The following is a 21,899-nucleotide window of genomic DNA, read 5'->3' on the forward strand; positions in this document are numbered from 1 at the left end:
GGGATCCCCGGATCAAAGAAATGAGATCCTCTGCTAGACTAAGCATTTGTGAACTAGAGCTAGGCCTGTGAGAGGGTCTTAGCAGGCACAGTTTTGGTAGATTTAGCTGCTTTAGCCCTGGCAAAGGCCTTAATCGACATGGTTGCAGGTGGCCTAGCAGCTCCACGTGCAGGGGTTGAAATATCCAAGGATAGTATCAGATAAATCCTGGAACCTGCAAGAGCAGGTGGGATTTCAATGTACGTTCCACCAGGTTGGATGAGGCCTCGGTAGGAGGTAAGCTTCGGCTGAAGGAAGAACCGAGCTCGGTTTCAGCGAAACCGAGACACTGGCGGTTGGCTTAACCGCAGTTTCGGAAACCGCGGACGCGATGTCGGTCCTTTTCCTTGCGCTTTTTAGATATTTGCGTGAGTGGGAGGATCCGGCGGCATAATGTAAGCAAATGCGGGCGAAAAACTCCTCAGCAAATTCGACCCGGCGTCTAAGCGTCCGTCGGTTAAAAGCACAGGCTAGACAAGCTGCTACGTCGTGGTCTGGGCCTAAACAATGTAAGCAGTAAGAGTGGAAATCTTTATGAGGTATTTGTTTCCCACAAGTTAAACAGTTATTCACTTTTTCTGACACCGGCTGAGTCAAGAAATGGTCCCCAACAGGGTACTAAGCTTCCTAGAAGACTGCGGTAGTAGTAGAAGTATTCGGTAGTAGTAATCTCTGGTTCTGACCGACCGGTACTTGCGAACAGCTTCTGCTTCGGGCGGCAAGAAAGATGGAGGAAAATGGCGTTGGCTGATGCCTTTATACCCGAAGAACTGCAGCTGTGACGTTGGGTGAAGTGCGACACCAGCCGAGGCCAGACCCAGACTTTGGAATCCGGCCGACCGAAGGGCTGCCTGACGACAGGACAACCCATTTGTAAGGACTGCAGATGCATCCTTGAAGGACATCAAGTGTTTCTTTTCAGAGGTAACCACAACAATTATCTAGTGACGTGACTCATTCTACTTCATACAATGGGCAAACAGAAAATGGGGGCATCACACCCAAGACTAAAGGATAAAGCTCACAAGCAGCTTATAGCCTTAACCACAGACTTAATCTTCTGCTCTATATTCCATTACCTGGTCTCTTCACAGAGATTCCTACACAGGACTGCATGATGGACCACCTTCCTGATCCTTGTGCTTGTTACCCAGGACTGCATGATGGACCACCTTCCTGATCCTTGTGCTTGTTACCCAGGACTGCATGATGGACCACCTTCCCGATCCTTGTGCTTGTTACCCAGGACTGCATGATGGACCACCTTCCCGATCCTTGTGCTTGTTACCTAGGACTGCATGATGGACCACCTTCCTGATCCTTGTGCTTGTTACCCAGGACTGCATGATGGACCACCTTCCCGATCCTTGTGCTTGTTACCCAGGACTGCATGATGGACCACCTTCGATCCTTGTGCTTGTTACCCAGGACTGCATGATGGACCACCTTCCCGATCCTTGTGCTTGTTACCCAGGACTGCATGATGGACCACCTTCCTGATCCTTGTGCTTGTTACCCAGGACTGCATGATGGACCACCTTCCTGATCCTTGTGCTTGTTATCCAGGACTGCATGATGGACCACCTTCCCGATCCTTGTGCTTGCTACCCAGGACTGCATGATGGACCACCTTCCTGATCCTTGTGCTTGTTACCCAGGACTGCATGATGGACCACCTTCCTGATCCTTGTGCTTGTTACCCAGGACTGCATGATGGACCACCTTCCTGATCCTTGTGCTTGTTACCCAGGACTGCATGATGGACCACCTTCCCGATCCTTGTGCTTGTTACCCAGGACTGCATGATGGACCACCTTCCCGATCCTTGTGCTTGTTACCTGCCACATCAACTATCTTGTGAGATGTTATGCAAGCTTCAAGATTCAAACACAAGTTCCTCCTGGTATCAATATTGAAATGCTGACACTTGAAACCCTTCTTCCTATTCTGTCACTTTCTCTTTCTGCAGAAGAAGCAGTGTTTGTGCGGGTTCCTAGCTGGTTATCTGATGACAATAGTTACACTTAAGTTTAACATGTTTTAGGCATCAATATATATATATATATATATATATATATATATATATATATATATATATATATATAGTTTCATAGTATAGTACTAGGCTACCTGCCCTGGGGCACTTGTAAGCCTAGCCATAGTGATGTGGCTTTTGCCACCCCATGAAATGGTACAAAAATGTACAGAATAAATCTAGAATACTGTGCCTCTGTCTAGTAGTGACACAATGAAGGTCCCCTGATATAATAGAATTATTTTACTGTGCCCCTGTCTAGCAGTGACACAGATGTGACCCCTGGGGTAAACTTACGATCTCCCATCCACTCATCAAGATTTCTCTTGAAGAGAGTCAGTGAGGGGCTCTGCCTAATACGAACTGGGATCCTGTTCCAAAGCATGGGAATCCTCTGGGTTATGAATCTATCCCTCCAGCATGTCCTATTCATACTTGTGCCGAGGTTTAAGTCTTTAGCTCTCGTGGTCCTGATGGATTTGGATTTTTTTGAGGTGGAGCATGTCCATCAGATCCTGATTGGACATAGCCTTGTACGTCAGGCAGAGATCTCCTCTGAGCAGGCGGTATGCTACTGAATAGAGCTGAAGTTTCTTTAGTCTGGCAGAATAAGAAATATGTTGGAGACCCTTGATCCTTTTGGTGAGGTACTTTTGTGGTCTCTCCAGCTGTTGCAAGTGCCGGGTGAGGTACATACCAAATGGGGCATTGTACTCAATCATGGGTCTGATGACGGAGGAATATAGGGGTACAATGACATCCTTAGATCTGGATGTGAATCCCTTCATGATGAGGTGTGCAAGGTAGAATGTTTTTCTAACCACTTTGGCAGCGTGGGTGTCAAATGAGAGGTCGCTGTCTGCTTGGGTCCCTAGGTCTCTGATTACTTTTTCCTTACTCAGTGGGTCGCTGTCTATGTGATAATTTGTGGGTACTTTGTTTTTTCCAAAAGGGATGACTTTACATTTTTTGGCATTTAGTTTAAGGCCATGACTACGGCACCAGTTGTCCGTTTCAGTGAGGCCTTTTTGTAGGATGTGTGTGTCTGCTGGTGTATCGACTATGGCGCCTAGTTTGCAGTCATCTGCGAACTTTGTCAGCCACAGCCCTCCCATGTTTGCTTTAACATCTGAGAAATAAATGCCGAACAAGAGGGGTCCCAGGACAGATCCCTGTGGGACACCACTTGTGACTGACTTTGAGTCTGACATTGCTCCAGCAATTTTAACTTTATGGGTTCTGTCCTTTAGCCAGTTTGCAACCCATCTAGTGACATAAGGGTTTACTTTTAAGCTCTTTAGCTTATCTATGATGCCTGAGTGGGGTACTGTGTCGAAGGCCTTAGCCAAGTCCAGGTATGCTGCATGGACTGCTTTGCCCTCATCAATGGCTCTAGTGACTGTTTCGAAAAAGTCAACCAGGTTTAAAAGGCAGGATCTGCCCTTTACAAAGCCGAACTGGGTGGGGTCAAGTGTCTGTAGGTCCCCTATGTCTTTGTTTATGAGTTCCATAATGATTCGTTCCATAGCTTTGCAGACCAGGCTAGTTAAGCTTATCGGGTAGTAGTTTCCAGAGTATGTAGAGGCACCCCCCTTGTGGAGTGCGACCACTGTTGCTGTACGCCAGTGTTCAGGTACATATCCCGAAGTAAGGCTAAGGTTAAATAGCATTTTTATGTGTGGGTTTAGCTCCTCTTGGAGTTTACGTAACACGCACCCCGGGATACCGTCAGGTCCCATTCATGCTGTGTTTTTTGCTTTGTTTAGGGCGGTTCTCACTTGGACATCTGAGATGACAGGGAGATTACATTCAGCTGGGATAAGTATTTCTTCTTTTGGGGGTGAAGGAGGGCAGAAATTTGCACTGAACCTGTCAGCCAGAATGTTAGCAATATCTGTGGGTGTTGTTGTGAACCAACTCTGAGCATATCTGAGGGTTTCTGCCCAGGTTTCTAACATAGCTGAAGAAGGCTTTGTGGTTATCTTTAGTGTCCTTAGCGATTTTTCTCTCAAAGTTTGTCTTGGATGTTTTTATGAGAGAACGTAGTTTTCTGCTAATGTTGATCAGAGATGTCTTCCCTTCATGGGATTTCGCTCTGACGTGCAGTAGCTTCCTTCTTTTGTTATACAATTTGTTTATGGCTGAGGTCCATCAGACAGGACGCTTACATTTGGTGGAGAGGGACTTGGATTTGTTTGGGATTGCATGATCCATGCATTCTTGGAGATGTCCATAGAAAGCATTGTGAAGGATTCGGCATTGTGGGATGTGGTATCCATTGGCACAGTGGGCTTAAAGGATACCATCTCAGTTTTAAGAAGAGTGAAGTCTGCTTTTGAGAAGTTTTTCACTGTGGTCTTTTGTGCTGGGGATGGAGGTGGGATATGTATATCCAGGGTGATTAGTTTGTGGTCAGATCTCACTAGTGAGGGGTATACTTCCGGTGTGGAGCATTTTGTCCCCATGTTTGTGATGATCAGGTCTAGTATATTATCTCCCTAGTGGGAGAGGTGACTAGTTGTTCCAGTGCATTTGAATTTATGAATTCCAGGAACCTTTGGGATAGGGTATTAGGGCTAGAATAATGTACCCAATCTATGTTTGGGTAGTTGAAGTCTCCCAGTATGATGGTATTTTGTGATACATTCATATCCTCCAATGTCTTCAGGAAGGCTGAGTGGGGTTCTTGAGACTGGGAGGGTGGTCTGTAACATGCTACCAGTTGTATAGCAGTTTTGCCTATGGTTAGTTGCACCTGTATGGTCTCTGATGCTTCATGTGTTGCTACTAACCTGGAGGTGTGGGTGTCCTTTATGAATATGGACATTCCCCTCCCTTTGTGGTTCGGCCCGCGTTTTGGGGCGAAAAGCATGATCTGAGGTATAGCCTGGTAGCGCTGGGGTGCTCTCAGGAGCCTTGACCCAGGTTTCAGTTACTGCACAGGCGTCGATGTTCTCCATGCTGAGGAGTGCATCAAGTGCCTGCATCTTAAGATTTAGACTTCTGGCGTTGAGCAGCATTACCCTTAGTTTTTTTCCATTTTTGTTTTCTAAGGAGGTGGGTTTGTCTTTTGAGCCTTGCCTAAAAAAGGCACTATGGGGGTGGCAAGAGCCTTAGCCAATATCCGGAAGCCCAGTGGTGACAGGTGTAAGCCATCCCTTGCGAAGCAGCGTGGCTTGTCCAACATATCATCCCAGGCAGACAGACACTGGATCCCCTTAGAATGACACCAGTACTTGAGCCAATTGTTAAAGCTGATCATCTTGTCTTTGTATTGTGGTATCATTGTTGGTGTGGGCAAGATGCTGCTCAGGGTCAGGGTCATACCAGCCTGGGCTACAAAATCGGAGAGCTCCTCTATGTCTCTTTTCATGTAGTCCAGGGAGGTACGTCTCAGGTCATTCACACCAGCATGGACAATGACGGAGTCATATTTGTACTTGCTTTGGAGTGACCTGAGTGCATGTGTTATGTGGCGGATCCTAGCTCCCGATAGACAGCTCACAGTCACCTTCTCCTTGTTCAGCCTGGTCAGTGGACATCAGTGTGTCTGACTATGGAGTCACCTATTACTAGTGTATCAGGCATGGTGTTTGGCCTTAAGGGCTACGATTGGTCGACACACTGATTTATTGAAGTATGTGTTGCATGTGTTTTGTTTTGAGGTGGTGGATTTTTGGATGTCTGCTTTGGGAGCCTCTGTTGTTTTGGTAAGTTTTTTATTCGAGCCTCCGAGTATGTCATTGTGTTTTTATGTGTTTGGTTTGCAGTTGTGGTAGGTCTATGTGGGACTGGGATTGTTGTGTGTGTGGTTGCCATCTCCTCCTGTCTGGTCATGCCAGCCCTGAGTTGAGAGAGTTCAGCCTCCAGTTTGGCTATAGAGTTGCATCTCTCACATGTATTTGTGTTTGTTGAGAGGAGGAGAGGGTTGTCTGTGTACATGAGACAATTGTAGCATTGTCTCAAGATGCCCAGATTGACCAGCTGAACTGCCAGTAATCTACCACTCGACATGCTAGAACAGTATAAGGGAGTGGTATACCTTTAAGGGAAGTGGATATTCACAGGGGTGGTAAGTAGATGTAGTGCTTTACTTAGTACGAGAGTGCTTACTTAGTAGAGAAGTATTGAGAACAAGTGCTAGGCTTATAATACAGTGAGTAGTCTGGTTATACTAAGAGTAGAGCTTCCTTAAGGGAAAATTTGAAGAGCAGACTTGGTGGAGCCAGAAAAAGTTTAACCTTGTTTAACCGCGCAAAGCCGTGCAAACGTGGATTTTAAACAGTGAACTACAAAAGAGCTAGAAATGGTTCCAAGCAACCAATTACTACAGCTTCTTGTGCTGAGGTCACTTCCCCCAAGGACAGGTAGGCTGCTCAAGGCTCCCCACTCCCACTGGTGAGCAAAGAAACTTCCTTCTATCCAAGTAAGTTAATGGACAACACAGGAACTACACCACAGCCCAGAATACAGCAATGCCTGTAAACTGGTCTAAACTAGTCGAGGAAGGCGGGAAAACAAGGATTACTTTTTTGTTTTTTTTGGTAGAAACACAGAAAATGCAGAAACAGTGATAAATTAGTTACACAGGCTAGCACACTTTAGTGGGCAGCCTCCACAGTTAAATTAAACAAACAAACAAGCAAACTTTCGATCAAATTCGACTAAAATGTAACTTTAAGTGCAGATTTTAAAATAATGCAGCAATCAGTTAAAAAACAGTTCAGGCTAGTTCAAGGTAAGCTACAGAAGCTATTTCAAGTGAAAAAAAAGCAAAGATACTTAAATCCAGAAGGTAGTCACTTTTCTGGGTTCCATGCTGCTAGGACCACTCTGTAAACCCACGTGGAGCTTGTCTGAGCAGTATAGCCAGAAAAAAATGCCCAGAGGCGGACTTTAAACAGTGAACTACAAAAGAGCTAGAAATGGTCCCAAACAACCAATTACTACAGCTTCTTGTGCTGAGGTCACTTCTCCCAAGGACAGGTAGGCTGCTCAAGGCTCCCCACTCCCACTGGTGAGCAAAGAAACTTCCTTCTATCCAAGTAAGGTAATGGACAACACAGGAACTACACCACAGTCCAGAATACAGCAATGCCTGTAAACTGGTCTAAACTAGTCGAGGAAGGCGGGAAAACAAGGATTATTTTTTTGTTTTTTTTGGTAGATATTTAAGCATCAGATGCATCAATAGACAAATGTTAAACTCAATACCCAAGGTGTGTAAGAAGTACAAAAAGAACAAGAAGGTTGTTGTGGGCTCTTAATCAGGAATGTGATGCTATGGCATGCACCAGCAGGAGAATCACATACTTGCTGACTGCAAGAGTTGGGAGAATGACAGAGGGACCATTTAAGAGGCAATCTCAGCCACTACCTGTGGTAGCTGGTGACTTCAATCCAAGGGGAGATGCAGGAAGGAAGTAAATGGATGGGGTGAACTGGAATAGGGTGGGGCTATTTATGGCAGAACAATTACTACTAAACTGTAATCAAGCAAAGGTGGGGTCAGTCACATTCAAGCAAAGACCACCTCACTACCACTCAGTACCACCACTTTACTGAATGAACACACTACAGATGTCCAACTGAGATCAGACAAAAAAATGAATAAAAACTGTTACAGTAATGGATTTCAAGCTATTGTCTCAAACAACACTCATTATCCCTGCCAATACGGACCAAAGACTATTTAACTTTGATGAAATTACAATAGGGGTGGGATCAGTTTCATCCAAAGTCTGCCTCCTTAGCCACTAATTACAGTTACTTTACTAACTGTGTACACATCAAATGTGTGACTGTGGTCAAACAAATGAATAAACCCATAAAAAGGACCACAGTACTGTATTTCAGATTGCTGCTGTCAGCTGCATACAGTAAAACCCCTTTGCAGCACACACACACACACACACACACACACACACACACACACACACACACACACACACACATACACGCAGATGTGCTCATCAATTGTAATAACTTAATTCACTTTGTACACTTCAGCTGTCCTTTGAGTAAATGTATAATGGTCACAGTAATGTACTTCAGATGACAGCTGCCAGATGCATACAATGATACAATGCAACCCACTGCAGCCCACCTCCACACACACACACACACACACACACACACACACACACACACACACACACACACACACACACACACACACACACTTATTACAACCACTTTGTCTCTGTATACTTCAGATGTGTGATTGTGACTGAATGAATAAAATATAAAAAAAGCCTCAATTAAAATATCAATAATGGCCACAATTACTCATTTCAACTTGAGTCTGTAAACCTCAGATGTCTGACTGTGATCATATAAGTAAAAAATGGCCAGAGTAGTACATTTCAGTTTGCTACTCTCAGGCACATACACTGCAATCTACTGGAATCTCCCGGCGCATGTACACAATGTTTATATATGCACACAGCATGCACTGTTCTTTTCTCCCCACACTTGTATTTTGTCCTGTCCATCCACAACAAGATCAGCATTACTTTACTTTTGGTTTTCAGACTGTCTTAGGCACCAGTCACCTGGTAAAGGCTGAACCAATGAGAAAAGCCTACTTGTCTCTTAGTCTAGCAACCTAAACAGCCTCCATTAAACCGCCCTTTATACCCCCCAAAAAAAGCAGCAAGAGGATGGCTGATAAGGTATAACTGCCCAACTCACTATAGGGAGGCATATGTCTGAATGCTGATCTGTTTTTCAATCCAGCCAAACAAGCCAAATTTTTTTGTTCAAGAAAATGGAACTCTTCTCATGCCTAGTACATAGCTGCATGAGTGCTGCGGCTCTGGATTGGAAAATCAACTATCTGGCAGAAACAAAAAATAAAACAAGTGAATAAATTAAAATAAATGATAAAAATCAATTTGGAGAGGCTGAAGCAAAAGTCTGTCTACTGCAAGCCACTGCTGGTCATTATCCAGAATGTGTGGAGCGCCACTTGAAGTAAAATCTGGCCATTCTGTGTATGCAAAGTGCTCAGAGGATGCAAAATAACTTGTATCGTAAACAGACTTACTTCATGTTTAGAAGGAAACTGACTATACAAGTTCTATCTTTAATTTTAGTGATGCAAAAAGGTTTCCTTATAGTCCTCCTTTGAAGCATTGCTCCATTACATCCACATCAACAAGATAATGATTACATACATGCATACAAAAAGGCAGCCATATCTTGGTAAAAATAGATGTCACTGATGATGTTTACATAAGAACTGTTACAATTTTATCATGACTGCATAAAAAGTGATGCAAATTAAGATGACTGGCCACTTGCATAGGTAATTAAATCAGGCAAAGAAAAATAATAATTTGAAGTTATGCTTAATGTGCAGTTCAGTCACTTCTGTTTTTCACAACTGACAAGCAGACTCTGTGGTTCTCTGACCAATTGAGCTTTAAGAGCAGCAGGAATGGAAGGAAATTAGATGTCTTAAATACTTCCTACAGTTCTCTGAACTGCATAGAAGTAGATTTTCATGCAGATACATATTCCATATTAAAATGTGATATCATCTTATGGCTAAATGGTCCAGCACTGCATGGACATAATCTGTTACCCAAATACACCCACCTTTACATTATGTGGCAATTATCATAGATAGTCTCTAGTAACCTACATGCAAAACTTTTTGTGTGATAAAAGTCCTTAGCACATCCATTAAATATTATCTTTGTGGCACATTAGTATAATTTTTATCCTCAAAATCTGTCTTACTCCTAAATTACTGCTTTTTTTCATAAACATTTTCCTGTTTATGGTTATTAACATTATTAAGCAACTAAACTAAGCCTAACTAAATACTTATCATTGGTTGTACTAGACATTGTGTAAATGAATACTTTCTTATGTGCCCCTCTGTTACAATATGTTAAAAGACAGTGCTTTGACTTTTCATGATCAGTGGTTCATAGGCCTGCCCTGGTAACAAAAGTGCCAAACATGCAATGGCACAAATGAACAGACACACTTTTAATACAGTGCTTTAAAAGATGACTTTATTTATTTACATTTACTGAATGGGAAGGCTCTGCAGTCAAAGTTAATTTTCATATGGAAACTGGGACAATAACATCACAATAAAATGCCAAGTAATCAAACCCAAAGGTGGCAGTGCATTGTGTAATGACTAATTCCTTCCAGAACAATGACCCAATCTTTATTAAACTGTTCCAGCAATCAATATGAATTATGGGCCGCAATGGGTGTAAAAAATCATAAGCCTCGATGGTTTCTATAAGAGAAAGCTGCTGACGAATTCAGACTGCTGTGACTGGAAAAGAAACCTGCAACTAACCACACCTTAAAGCATAGAAACATCCAGAACTTTGCTTCTACCCAGGACCATTTCAGTTCTTTTAGCCTTATCTGGGCAAGCTAAAAAAAATACTCCTGCAACACAATATCATTTTAGACCTCTGCTATCTTTAATTCCATTTTATTTCACTGACTTCTAGTAGGTAAGAAATCCCATCTTTCTGGAACTGATACGGTAGGTACTCCTTACCACATGCTCTAGATCAGTGATAAAATAGTGAAATCATTTGAAATGATGTTTCCAAGGTGTCTCAGTACTGCAATCCAAATCAGTACCCAAATGTTGGCTGTAAGGTGTTTTACAACAGCCACAAGATACTGCTAATTCCAACTCTAGAGCAGTTTTCTGTGGGTTATTTTAATCTTTTGCTATAATGCTGTAACTGGGCAATTAGGAAAAAGCAAGGATCTGCTTCCTGTTAAAAAAGAAAAATTCACACACTGACTTCATAATGCAATGATACTGCCAACTGTATAGCTTGCATTTCCCAAAGCAGCCAGGTCCAGCCAGCTGTAGCATATTAAAAACAAATGCTATAGCCACCATGTCCTCTACTCTGCTAAGCAAAGTAAACACATTAATGTATCAACAGGGTGGGAGGCAAACTTCCACTCTCTCCAAAGACAGACAGGACAAAACACACACACACACACACACACACACACACACACACACACACACACACACACACACACAAACATCCCCACCCTAACACGCAGGCAGGCACACACACACACACACACACACACACACACACACACACACACACACACACACACACACACACAAAAATGAAGTCACAAAATGTTTTAAAAATTACTTAAACTCCCCCCGAGATGTCACACCTTAAAAGAAGAAAAAAAGTCAAAAACTACACTGACCCTAATAGACTGTGAAAGTGTCGCCACTTGTGACACACACATGCACTCCACATTAGGAACCCATCCCCCAAAACAGACATGGCAAAAACAAAATACAAAAACAACTTTACAGGCATAATGACATTATAAAAAAGTAAACAATTTATTGTTTATACAGTGGTGTTGTGTAACTTCACTATTCCTCTCCTGTACTGTATTTTAGCAATATTCTCTCATGATCAGACCACTGCAGCTGAAGGTAAACCCAGCATTACCAAAACCCATTAATGAAGTTCTGCTGAAGTCTGAGCAGACATATTGTCCTGTCCCTGGAGTTAAAGCTGGCATATAATACCGTAACCTAGGAGACACAGGCATTATCAGGTTGCCTAATCATTAAAGTTTTCAACATATATACTGACTACTGGTAGGCAATAACTTTAAATATACCAGTTCTTTCAATTTTCTAGCACAGGAAAAAGGAGATGATCACGTTTAGATATACTGTCATACAAAATGGAAAAAAATGTACTCTTTACTTTCTTAGTACACTAGGATTTATGCCACACCTTCACTATATAGCACCTGTCTGCATTCTTCTCACTATGTTACAAAGTTAGCAACAGCACAGCCAAATGAGTTGCAAGGATGGTCACGTGACAGCACTGACCTGACTTACAGCAGCATCTGCTAATGCAGACATAAATGGCTACAATCTGTCCTGTATGCTGTAAGAAGGCTTTGTTATCCAAAGATTATTTTACTTAATGAGTCTGCAAATTCACTGAATATATATATATATATATATATATATATATATATATATATATATATATCTATGAATAAACATAAATAAATAAAGGAACAATACTGGCCGGTACTACCAGGCTAACCACATGATTGTGATGATGGGGATGATGACTATGATCATAACTATAAATGGCAAAATGCATTGCCAACATCATCATCTCCAAGTGTAACTGCACCAAAGACGAAAGCGTGGGATGGCTCCATAGCAGGCTAACAAGTTCTGCTTTTCATAGGTTCATAGGGTCATACTAGGCTATCTGTCCTAGGGCATTTATAAGCCTAGCCAGAGTGTGCTTGGCTTTCGCCACCCATTTTAAATTAATTTTGCTATGCCCTTTTTCGAGGTTAGTATACTGTGCCTCTGTCTAACAGTTACACAGAAGTGATACCCAGGGTAAACCTACGATCTCCCATCCACTCATCAAGATTCCTCTTGAAGACAGTCAATGAGGGACTCTGCCTAACCTGGGCTGGGATTTTATTCCAGAGCGAAAGGAACCTCTGGGTTATGAATCTGTCCCTCCAGCATGTCCTATTTCAGTGCTGAGGTTCAAGTCTCTCGAGCTCGTAGCTCGATGGGATTTGGATTTTCTGAGGTGCAGCATGTCCACTAATTCCGGGTTGGACATGGCTTTATACATCAGGCACAGATCGCCTCTGAGCAGGCGGTATGCCACTGAGTAGAGCTGGAGTTTCTTTAACCGGGCAGCATATGGCATATGTTTGAGCCCTTTGATCCTCTTGGTGAGGTATTTTTGGGGTCTTTCCAGTTGCTGCAGGTGTCTGGTAAGGTACATCCCAAAAGGGGCATTGTACTCAATTATGGGCCTGATGAGGCATGAGTAAAGAGGCACGATGACCTCCCCTGATCTAGATGTGAATCCCTTCATGATTAGGTGGGCTATATAAAATGTTTTTCTAACCACTTTGGACACGTGGTTGTCAAATGAGAGACTGCTATCAACTTGGGTCCCCAGGTCCCTAATTACGTCTTCTGTACTTAATGGATTACCACCTATGTGGTAATTTGTGGGCACTTTGTTTTTGCCAAAAGGGATGACTATACACTTTTTGGCATTTGGCTTGAGGCCATGGCTCTGGAGGATGCTTGTGTCGGCTGGAGAGTCGATTATGGTGCCCAGTTTGCAGTCATCTGCGAACTTGGTCAGCCACAGTCCTTCCGTGTTGGCCTGTACCTCTGAGAAATATATACCGAACAAGAGAGGTCCCAGGACTGAGCCTTGTGGGACGCCACTTGTAACTGGTTTGGAGTCTGACATGGCTCCAGCAATTCTAACCATGTGGGTTCTGTCCTTGAGCCAGTTTGCAACCCATCTAGTGACATAGGGGTTTATATTTAAGCTGGTGAGCTTATCTATAATGCCCGAGTGGGGTATTGTATCGAAGGCTTTTGCGAGGTCCAGGTAGGCTGTGTGGACCACATTCCCATCGTCAGTGGCCTTGGTGACTGTTTCAAAGAAATAGACCAGGTTTAAGAGGCAGGATCTGCCCTTAACAAAGCCGAACTGGGTAGGATCCAGTGTATGTAGGTCCCCAATATCTTTATTTATGAGGTCCATGATGATCCTTTCCATAGCTTTGCAGACCAAGCTAGTCAGGATTATGGGGCGATAGTTTCCAGGATCCGTTGAGGCACCACCTTTGTGGAGAGGGACCACTGTTGCTGTACGCCACTCTTTGGGTACATATCCTGTAGTAAGGCTGCGATTGAACAGTAGTTTTATGTTTGGGTTTAGCTCTTCTTAGAGTTCATGTAGGACGCAGCCCGGGACACCATCTGCTCCCATTGATGCTGTGTTTTGCTTTGGAGAGGGCGGCTCTTACCAGAGCATCTGAGATCTCAGGGGGGCAGCACTCTACTGGGATAGATATTTCCCCTTTTGGTGGGGAGGGGGGGGGGGAGTTTGCGCTGAACCTGTCAACTAGGATGTTGGCAATGTCTGTGGGTTCAGTGTATTTTTTGTCATTTTGGACTAATTCTGAGCATATCTGGGAATTCCCACCCAGGTTCTTAACATAACTAAAGAAAGCCTTGTGATTATCCTTAGTGTCCTGTGCAATTTTTCTCTTGAAGCTGGCCTTAGACGATTTTATGAGTGCCCATAGTTTTTTGCTAATATTGATCAGAGATGCCTTCCCTTTTTGGGATTTTGCTCTATCATGTAGTAGCTTCCTCCTTCTATTGTATAGTTTGTTTATGGCTGGGGTCCACCAGACAGGACGTCTGCCTTTGGAGGATTGGGTCTTGGTTTTATTTGGGATTGCATGATCCATGCATTCCTGAAGGTGTTCATAGAATGCGTTTATAAAGGATTCTGCGGTCTGGGCTGTATTTTCCACAGACCCGGGGGCTTTGAAGGATTCCACCTCGATTTTGAGGAGTGTGAAATTTGCTTTAGAGAAGTTTTTCACTGTGGTTTTCTGGGCAGGGGGTGGGGTCGGGATGTGAATATCCAGTGAGATTAGTTTATGGTCTGATCTTACCAGTGAGGGATACACTTCTGGTCTGGAGCATAGAGTCCCCATGTTGGTGATGATCAGGTCCGGTAATATTCTGTAAGCCATGGCTTTCTTTAAATTTTCACACATTACCATGGCCTGCTGCTACAAAAACGAATAAAGATGGAAACGGACAGTCTTCTACCTTGCATTGCTGATGCGTTCTCCCAGAAGCTTACCTACCTAAATGGTACACAATGGCTTTCAGCTGCAAACCAACAAGACAGTGCTTTTAATACTACTTTTTGTAACACTGACAAGAAGACACAGCCAAGCCATATTCCATTACTAAAGACTACAGCTTGTTTATTTATTTATATTTGTTTACTGGAGGTAGTACACTGACTACTGCAGCCCAGGTGAATAGGTTCTGCAAACCAGGTAAGCAATAATAATCCTTCCCAACTTGTTATCCTAGGCAGTTTCTTTATTTTATTCCAACAGCAGCTGGATATAAAACTAACAACTAGTTAATCTCTACCTCCTTCACTTACGATTTAACCCCTGTAATCCTTAGTTTATAGAATATTTCATGTTCCAGTGAAGTATCAAAACTCGGCACAGTGTCTGTCAGTTCAGTGACATCACAATATCTGGAGTAATTTTTCTTCTTATGTACCAGTGTCTCAGTGGGAAATAAAACAGATTTGTAATAACTTTGCTTTAAATGTGTTCTACTTATTTCTAATCAATTTCATTTCTCACTACTGTGGCCCCTTAAATTTTACAGATATTTCAGAGGTTGAGCACCTCCTTTCATGTTGCATTGGGTTCTTCTCCTGCTTGACAGACTACTGCAGTCAGAAATTTAAAGAAGGTGTAAAGAAATGTATTTCTTTCAAATCTATTCAGTGCACACACTTTGGCTGCACTTCTAATATGCACACAAATCACTGAAAGAAATGATAATGCACACATTTTACACAATGTGAATTATTACAGACAGTCTTTTTGTTATGAAAGGAAACCATGAATTGAAAAGCTGTCCTTTAAATGTCAGTAGCATGGAGGAGGAGGAAGGACTGTAACAGTTGGCTAAAAGATCTAATTAACGTTGAGGAGACTGAAAGGCTACAGATCACAAAGCAGAGCCTAGTGTTATTAACCGTTACCTTCAATGTTATTCCTGAAGACGGCATAACTTTGTCCAGCTTCATTGTAGGCTACGCATTCTATAGTGGTCTTATGATTCTGTTTATTAGACAATGCCACAGTGCTCTCAACTTCGATGTTTCCAAAGGCAGGAGTGGACACATTTCTAGACATGATGTGTCTGTTCTCTTGGGAAGCACCAGGTGTATCCATACATCTGAATAAATAAGACAGACAGTTAATACGCTTCCACATAACAAGAGGCCAGCACTCATATATGAACATTACACAAGATTAGATCTTTAAAAGGATCTCTTGCTTCAGGTCATATTAAGGATCTACAGCAGCTAAATGCTCCAACTACAGATTTTGTTTGTTTGATCTTGTGAAAGCCTGTGGTACCAACCCCAAAAGTAAGAGGATGGAAAGATATAAAACATGGACATTCATGCTTCTACACTTCTGTGCCATGCACTGACATCAGTAAATGTCATCACTAAGCAAAACAAAAAACAAACCAATAAATAAATAAAATCAGAAGTTAAAGCCAGGCAGTGTGCTGAAGAAAGCCAGGTGATGACATATTATGGAAAGCCAACAAATACATCTAAAAATAAGTAACTTGTAGCAAAACAGTTTTGCCTTCTTTAAGAATCATTTCTGCAAAGGCATAATTTCCTCCTAGTCCAGAGCTCGGACTGCTCGTATGTCAGAAGGCCACAACACTAAAGTAAAAGACATACAACAAGTAAAGTTTCTAATTCTGAGAAGGATATACTTTACCTGTAAATCTCCATAATGAGGGCATGGACAAACCTGATACATTTTGATTTAATTTATTAATTTGTTAACATAGTAGATGACCTGGTCTGTTTTAGACCATGATCCTCCACAGTTCAATCCATAAGGGCAACAATGCTCAGGATATACATGTACTGTTTTGAGCAGCCAGTCCACAACACTTAGGTGGAAGGCCGTAGAAAGTGCGATTACCTGGGGAAAACCAAGGAAACACAGGGAAAGCATGCAGTCTTCACACAGACAGTAAACAGAGGTCAGGATCAAACCTCAGAACTGTGGGGATAAGCTCCACCTACTCACTCACCACCACTCCTGAAAGGCAAAGAAGTACTTGCTGTGTTTCCATTTTATAGATTTGCATATGTACAAAATTAGTCCTTCAGCTCTGTTAATACAATAATAAACAGGTATGCTCTCTTTCCTAACAGCAAAAATGTATGTAGAGACCCTGAATCAAATCATAAAGAGTATACAATGTGTTTTTTTAAATACCAGGCATTTCTTATGCTTTTAGACAACTCAGTTTCACCAGAACACCTTGACTGTGTGTAATAAAATAAATGGCTATAAATAAACATGGCAAAAGCTGATACATTTTCAAGTTGAAATATCAGCAATGAAAAAGACAATGTTTTGCTGGAAAGGAATCATAGCTTTCCAAGCACTCTTGTTTCAGAATGAGACAAAAGCAGGTTGTTTTTTATTCAAACTTCCAGACAGGGACAAGACTGGGCTGTGGATCAGTGCTTAGTTATTGTACCACAAACATATGAGCCACTTCTAGGTTAGTCACTGTATGATCCTCATCTGTCAATCGGACATCGAAAACCCCACCTGACAAAAGAAGCTATCTCACAGTATGAAAACCACTGAAAGTTTGGTTAGGGTGATGACGTGTACACAGAGATGATGAACTTACCACTTATGGTAACAAAGATAGATCTTGGTTTGGGAATATACTATGGATTACTACATGCCTTTGGTGGGGAGCAGTAAGGCATAATGTAGGAACTGGAGGGGGGCAGACACAGGGTTAGAATTATATGCTTGAAAGAAGGAAATATATCACATACAGCTCAATATAAGCTCAGCCTTTAGAATGCATTACTGCAAAGTTGCTGCAGGAATGCTCTCCATGGATGGATGGGCTTGCTATAGGCCAGGGTCCACACAATTTCTTATCAAACACTTGGTTGACAGCAGTCTCTATCAAAACATGCAAGTCTGACCTTGTCTGAGGGAGTATAGCACCAGGGTTTTACACACACACACACACACACACACACACACACACACACACACACACACACACACACACACACACACACACACCCCTTACTTTAGTGTTCCAATACTTCACTTTCCCCAAAAACGAAACGAGTGCTGCTGTCAATACTGCACTTTCCCCTTCCCCCAAAACAAGTGCTGCTGTTAGATAAATCCAAAGCCCATGAAGTGCTGCTGTTAGATAAATCCAAAGCCTGTGGAGTGCTCCTGTTAGATAAATAAATCCAAAGCCCGCTCACATTTGCTGCTGCTTGAAACAGCTGTTTCCCAGTCGCATTTGCAGCCGGAAATAACAATCTGAGCTTCTTAAGCTCAATTTCGACTGGCTGATAACCCTGACTGGGCTGACATAATCGCGCACGTGATGATGTCAGCTCCAACAGCGTGATATTTGAAAAAATAAATAAACCAAAAGAAAAAAATCGGGAATGAAGAGGTGCCGCTCGGGAATCATGGCACCCCTTCATTTGGACCCCAAAACTCAGTAAAAAACGAGTAATTTGGTATGGTTGAGAGGTGGACCCCAAAACTCAGTAAAAAACGAGTAATTTGGTATGGTTGAGAGGTCTGGCAAGGATCTAGATAACAAGAAATCACCCAAAAAGCAAAACACTTCAGTTTCTCAGTATTTTACTATAACTGAAAGCTTTCTAGAACTCACTGGGATGACAGCTTTTTTTTTTAAACACCCAATTACCCTGTGGATTACAGAGCCAAACACTACAATTAACTATCCAGAAATCTTTTGCAGGCAAAGATCCTTACTACTAGTGAAATAATCCTTTACAAGAGAAGGAAAAAACGAGAAAGAAAGAAGCCTTCTGCTTTGCTTCTTGTTGTGACGTTAAATACCAAATCAGCTTAGGTCACATTAAAAAGTCAAAAGAATCCCAAGAAGTACTACCCAATGAAGTTTAAAAAGCATACAGAAAGACAAAAGAAAAAACAAAAGGTAAAAGGCTCCCTTAATGAAATGTCGGCACTTGTACTTAGTACTGATAGACTGAAAAAAAAAAGAAAATTCTGGAGAAGAGCAAATCTTGAGCATCACTTTTCTCCTTTAAACTTCTTTTTTTTGCAGTGGGACAAGCTCTCCAGTACCCAGTGTTGTTGGGGGGCAAACCTCCACACTCCCTGAACTTATATGAGATTGTCATACCTCAAAGAAAATGGAATATTCAGAGGAATGTCCATCTTAGACTTACTAGGGCCATTATTTTGGCCATTCAGTCTCCGTGTTTTGGAACTCACTCTAGTGGGTCTCAACATTTCAAATACCTACTAGATAAACTTTTCTTTCCATGACAAGATTCACGGTTGTCACTCAAAAAATTCAGACCCTGGAATAAGACACTGGAAAAGCAAAAGTTGGTGGCATTTGAGTTACACAAAGAACCCACTTTTAAGTTTTCCATTCATAAAAAAACACTTGCGTCGCCATGACAATAAACATCGAGCATAGTCTGTTTGCCAAAATACATCTAACAGTCACCTAAAATATACAGACCAATCTCTCTGCCTCTGTACTGATCCCATTAGATTTCTGGAAAAAGAATAATCTGAGTGCTCCCAGAATCCAGTACACTCCTACACTTACTGTGAGTACAGCTACAATTCATCTTCTACAATGAATGAGAACATCCACGGTGCATAGTTATAGAACTAGACTTAGTGATAGAACAGGGAATGAAAACTACCTTTGGTTAATTTAGCTATTCACAAAGCAATCCATTAAGCATATTGGAAAATATGTGTATACAAACAGAGTGAAAAAAGTGTACATTTTTTTTATCTGGCTGTTTAGAAGTTTTGCAATAAAAGGGAATACGGCTAAAACCTAGTATTCTACACTACTGAATTAGTAATTACCTTAGTTTCGTGGTTTCCAGTGGGTACTGCAATAGTAAGTAATGGCATTTAACCCACAACAGCATGAGGGCTATTTATAACATGTAATGTCATTTATATGCAAGATGCAGCCACACTCTTTGCTAATTTCCATTTTAGGAAGAAGATAAACAATTATTTACCTACCTGTACCACAATGAAATGAGAAACTTACTTATTTTATGCTCATCTTTTCAATGACCACTCTGGACTACACAGGCTGCTGTTGCCTGCCACACCTTTAGTCTAAAGAACAGCTTTATAGTCGATCATACAGACCTGGAAGTCAGTTGTTCCAAGCCCCAGTGTGATAACAGATAATGAATGAACTCTAACCTTGGAGGTGGGAACTGAGATGCATTTCCTACGCATGCTGTTGACTGCATTTATTATGAACATGTCTGTCTACAGAACATACTTGCAGAGGGGAACTATATACCTGGAACTAATGAATCACCTTCATGCCTTCCCTGGCACAACAGGTAACATTCAAATTCTGCCTGCCAGCAGGCCTCAACGAGATCCTTTAATCTGACAAACACAGAAAATATTTCACAGGGGGTAAGACTATTAGCAGCAAAGGGAAATGGGGGAGGACTTGTAATGGCTGCATACAGGCACCTGACGTTCACTCTAGATAACTGCAAACTATTGAACCTGCACTACTGTAACCCTGGTGCAAAGTATATGCTGCGGCTGTGAATAGAACTGATAGTGTCATAGCAAGAAAAGGGGATTGAGGTTATTTTAACAACCACAGATGGAAATGACCACTTGCAGCAGCATAAAATGGCCAGGGACAGCAGCAAATAAAATGTTCCAGTCTATCAACAGGGGGATACACCTTAGAAGCATGGATGTAATACTCCCATTCTATGTGGCCTCGACAAGACCACACCCCGTGTGTAGTTCTGGAGTGATGGTACATCAGGCTGCTGGAAGGACTTCACAAGAAGATCACCAGAAACATGCATGGGAAGGAGGGGAAAAGATATGACCACAGATTAGAGGAGCTAGAGATTCTCACCTGAAAGCAAGAGAGACAAGGGGGACATGATACTGTGAAATAAGATAATGGCAGGCAGATGTGAAGGGACCATCCTGCTCAGGAACAGAGATGGGGAAGGAGACTGTAATGACAGACTGTGGCCTGTAGACTTATGGAATGGGCTACTAGAACAGAATGGTGAAGAGGGAATCCACTGAGGCATTCAAAATGACTTATGTACATGGAAAGAGGATAACAGACAAGGAAGGACGGAGGGGAGGTAGAATGTTATGCTCTTGAAGGGCAGAAAACATAAGTTGATTGACCCCAGTAATCAAGAAATGTAATGCCATTATGCCAGAAACTTCACCACTCTCCTTTTTGAGATGTCCTGGTTGCTTCTCATTGTTATCTGAGAAAAAAAAAAGCTTGCCATGGAAATGACTGCAGGAACTGAGTGAAGTTCTCCTAGCTAAGTAAGGGAGAGTCCTCATTCTTAGTATATACTGCTAGGTCTGCTTAGTTTCCTACTTTCCTGCTATATCTGGAGAACTCAGTCTTAAGTTAAGGAATTACTTCTCTCTGAAGAGGCCAAGAATACAAACAGATAATTCAGACAACAGAATGAAGAGTAAAAAAAATACAGACTGATTCAGAGTCTGTTCTGGAAGGTTTTACTACAGAGCTGCTTGAACCAGTGTATGACCTCTGTGAATTAGAAGACTGTGCATTAGTAACCGTGGGCAGTGCTGCAGAGTCACTAGCAAAGTGTGATGGGGTCAGCCCAAACTATAAAATGCACTCAGTAGCACCCAATTATTCAAACCCTATCTGAAACCTAAAAGTCACTGGGAGTGTTAGTTACAACAGATGGAAAGGGCCACCAGCAGCAGAGTAAACAACATTTAGCAGCGTTAGTACACATGATGCAGGCTGTAGTCCCCCATTACAACAGTGACAGGTGAATCTAGAAGTATGTCATCAAGTGAATCTGTGGAAGAAGTCCAAGCAGGAGAACCTACAGTACCAAAACGTAAGCTTTGAATAAAATACATAGTTACCAGCAGTTCAGACTGAAGAAAGCAACAGGTATATGTGAATCAGAACCTTGCAACACTGAGCAGGCAAAAACATGCACAACAGCAAAACATATTACAGTCTTTGCTGTGATTTTGTTAGCTACAATGTCAGTTCCCTGACAATCTGTGGAAGTCAGAGAAAAAGACTTTGCCA

General features: G+C 42.1%; 1 protein-coding gene across 1 annotated transcript in view; it reads right to left on the reverse strand.

The window, feature by feature from the left end:
• Positions 1-21,899, reverse strand: part of LOC122801556 (mast/stem cell growth factor receptor Kit-like) — a 591,006-nt gene that overhangs the window by 161,779 nt on the left and 407,328 nt on the right. Inside the window, exon 8 of the mRNA XM_044070993.1 lies at positions 15,724-15,920. Coding sequence (XP_043926928.1) covers positions 15,724-15,920 — 197 coding nt within the window. The remainder of the gene's footprint in view (positions 1-15,723; positions 15,921-21,899) is intronic.

Source organism: Protopterus annectens, chromosome 5.part0 (assembly GCF_019279795.1).
Source record: "Protopterus annectens isolate FY-2018-M chromosome 5.part0, PAN1.0, whole genome shotgun sequence".
Classification (NCBI taxonomy): domain Eukaryota; kingdom Metazoa; phylum Chordata; order Ceratodontiformes; family Protopteridae; genus Protopterus; species Protopterus annectens.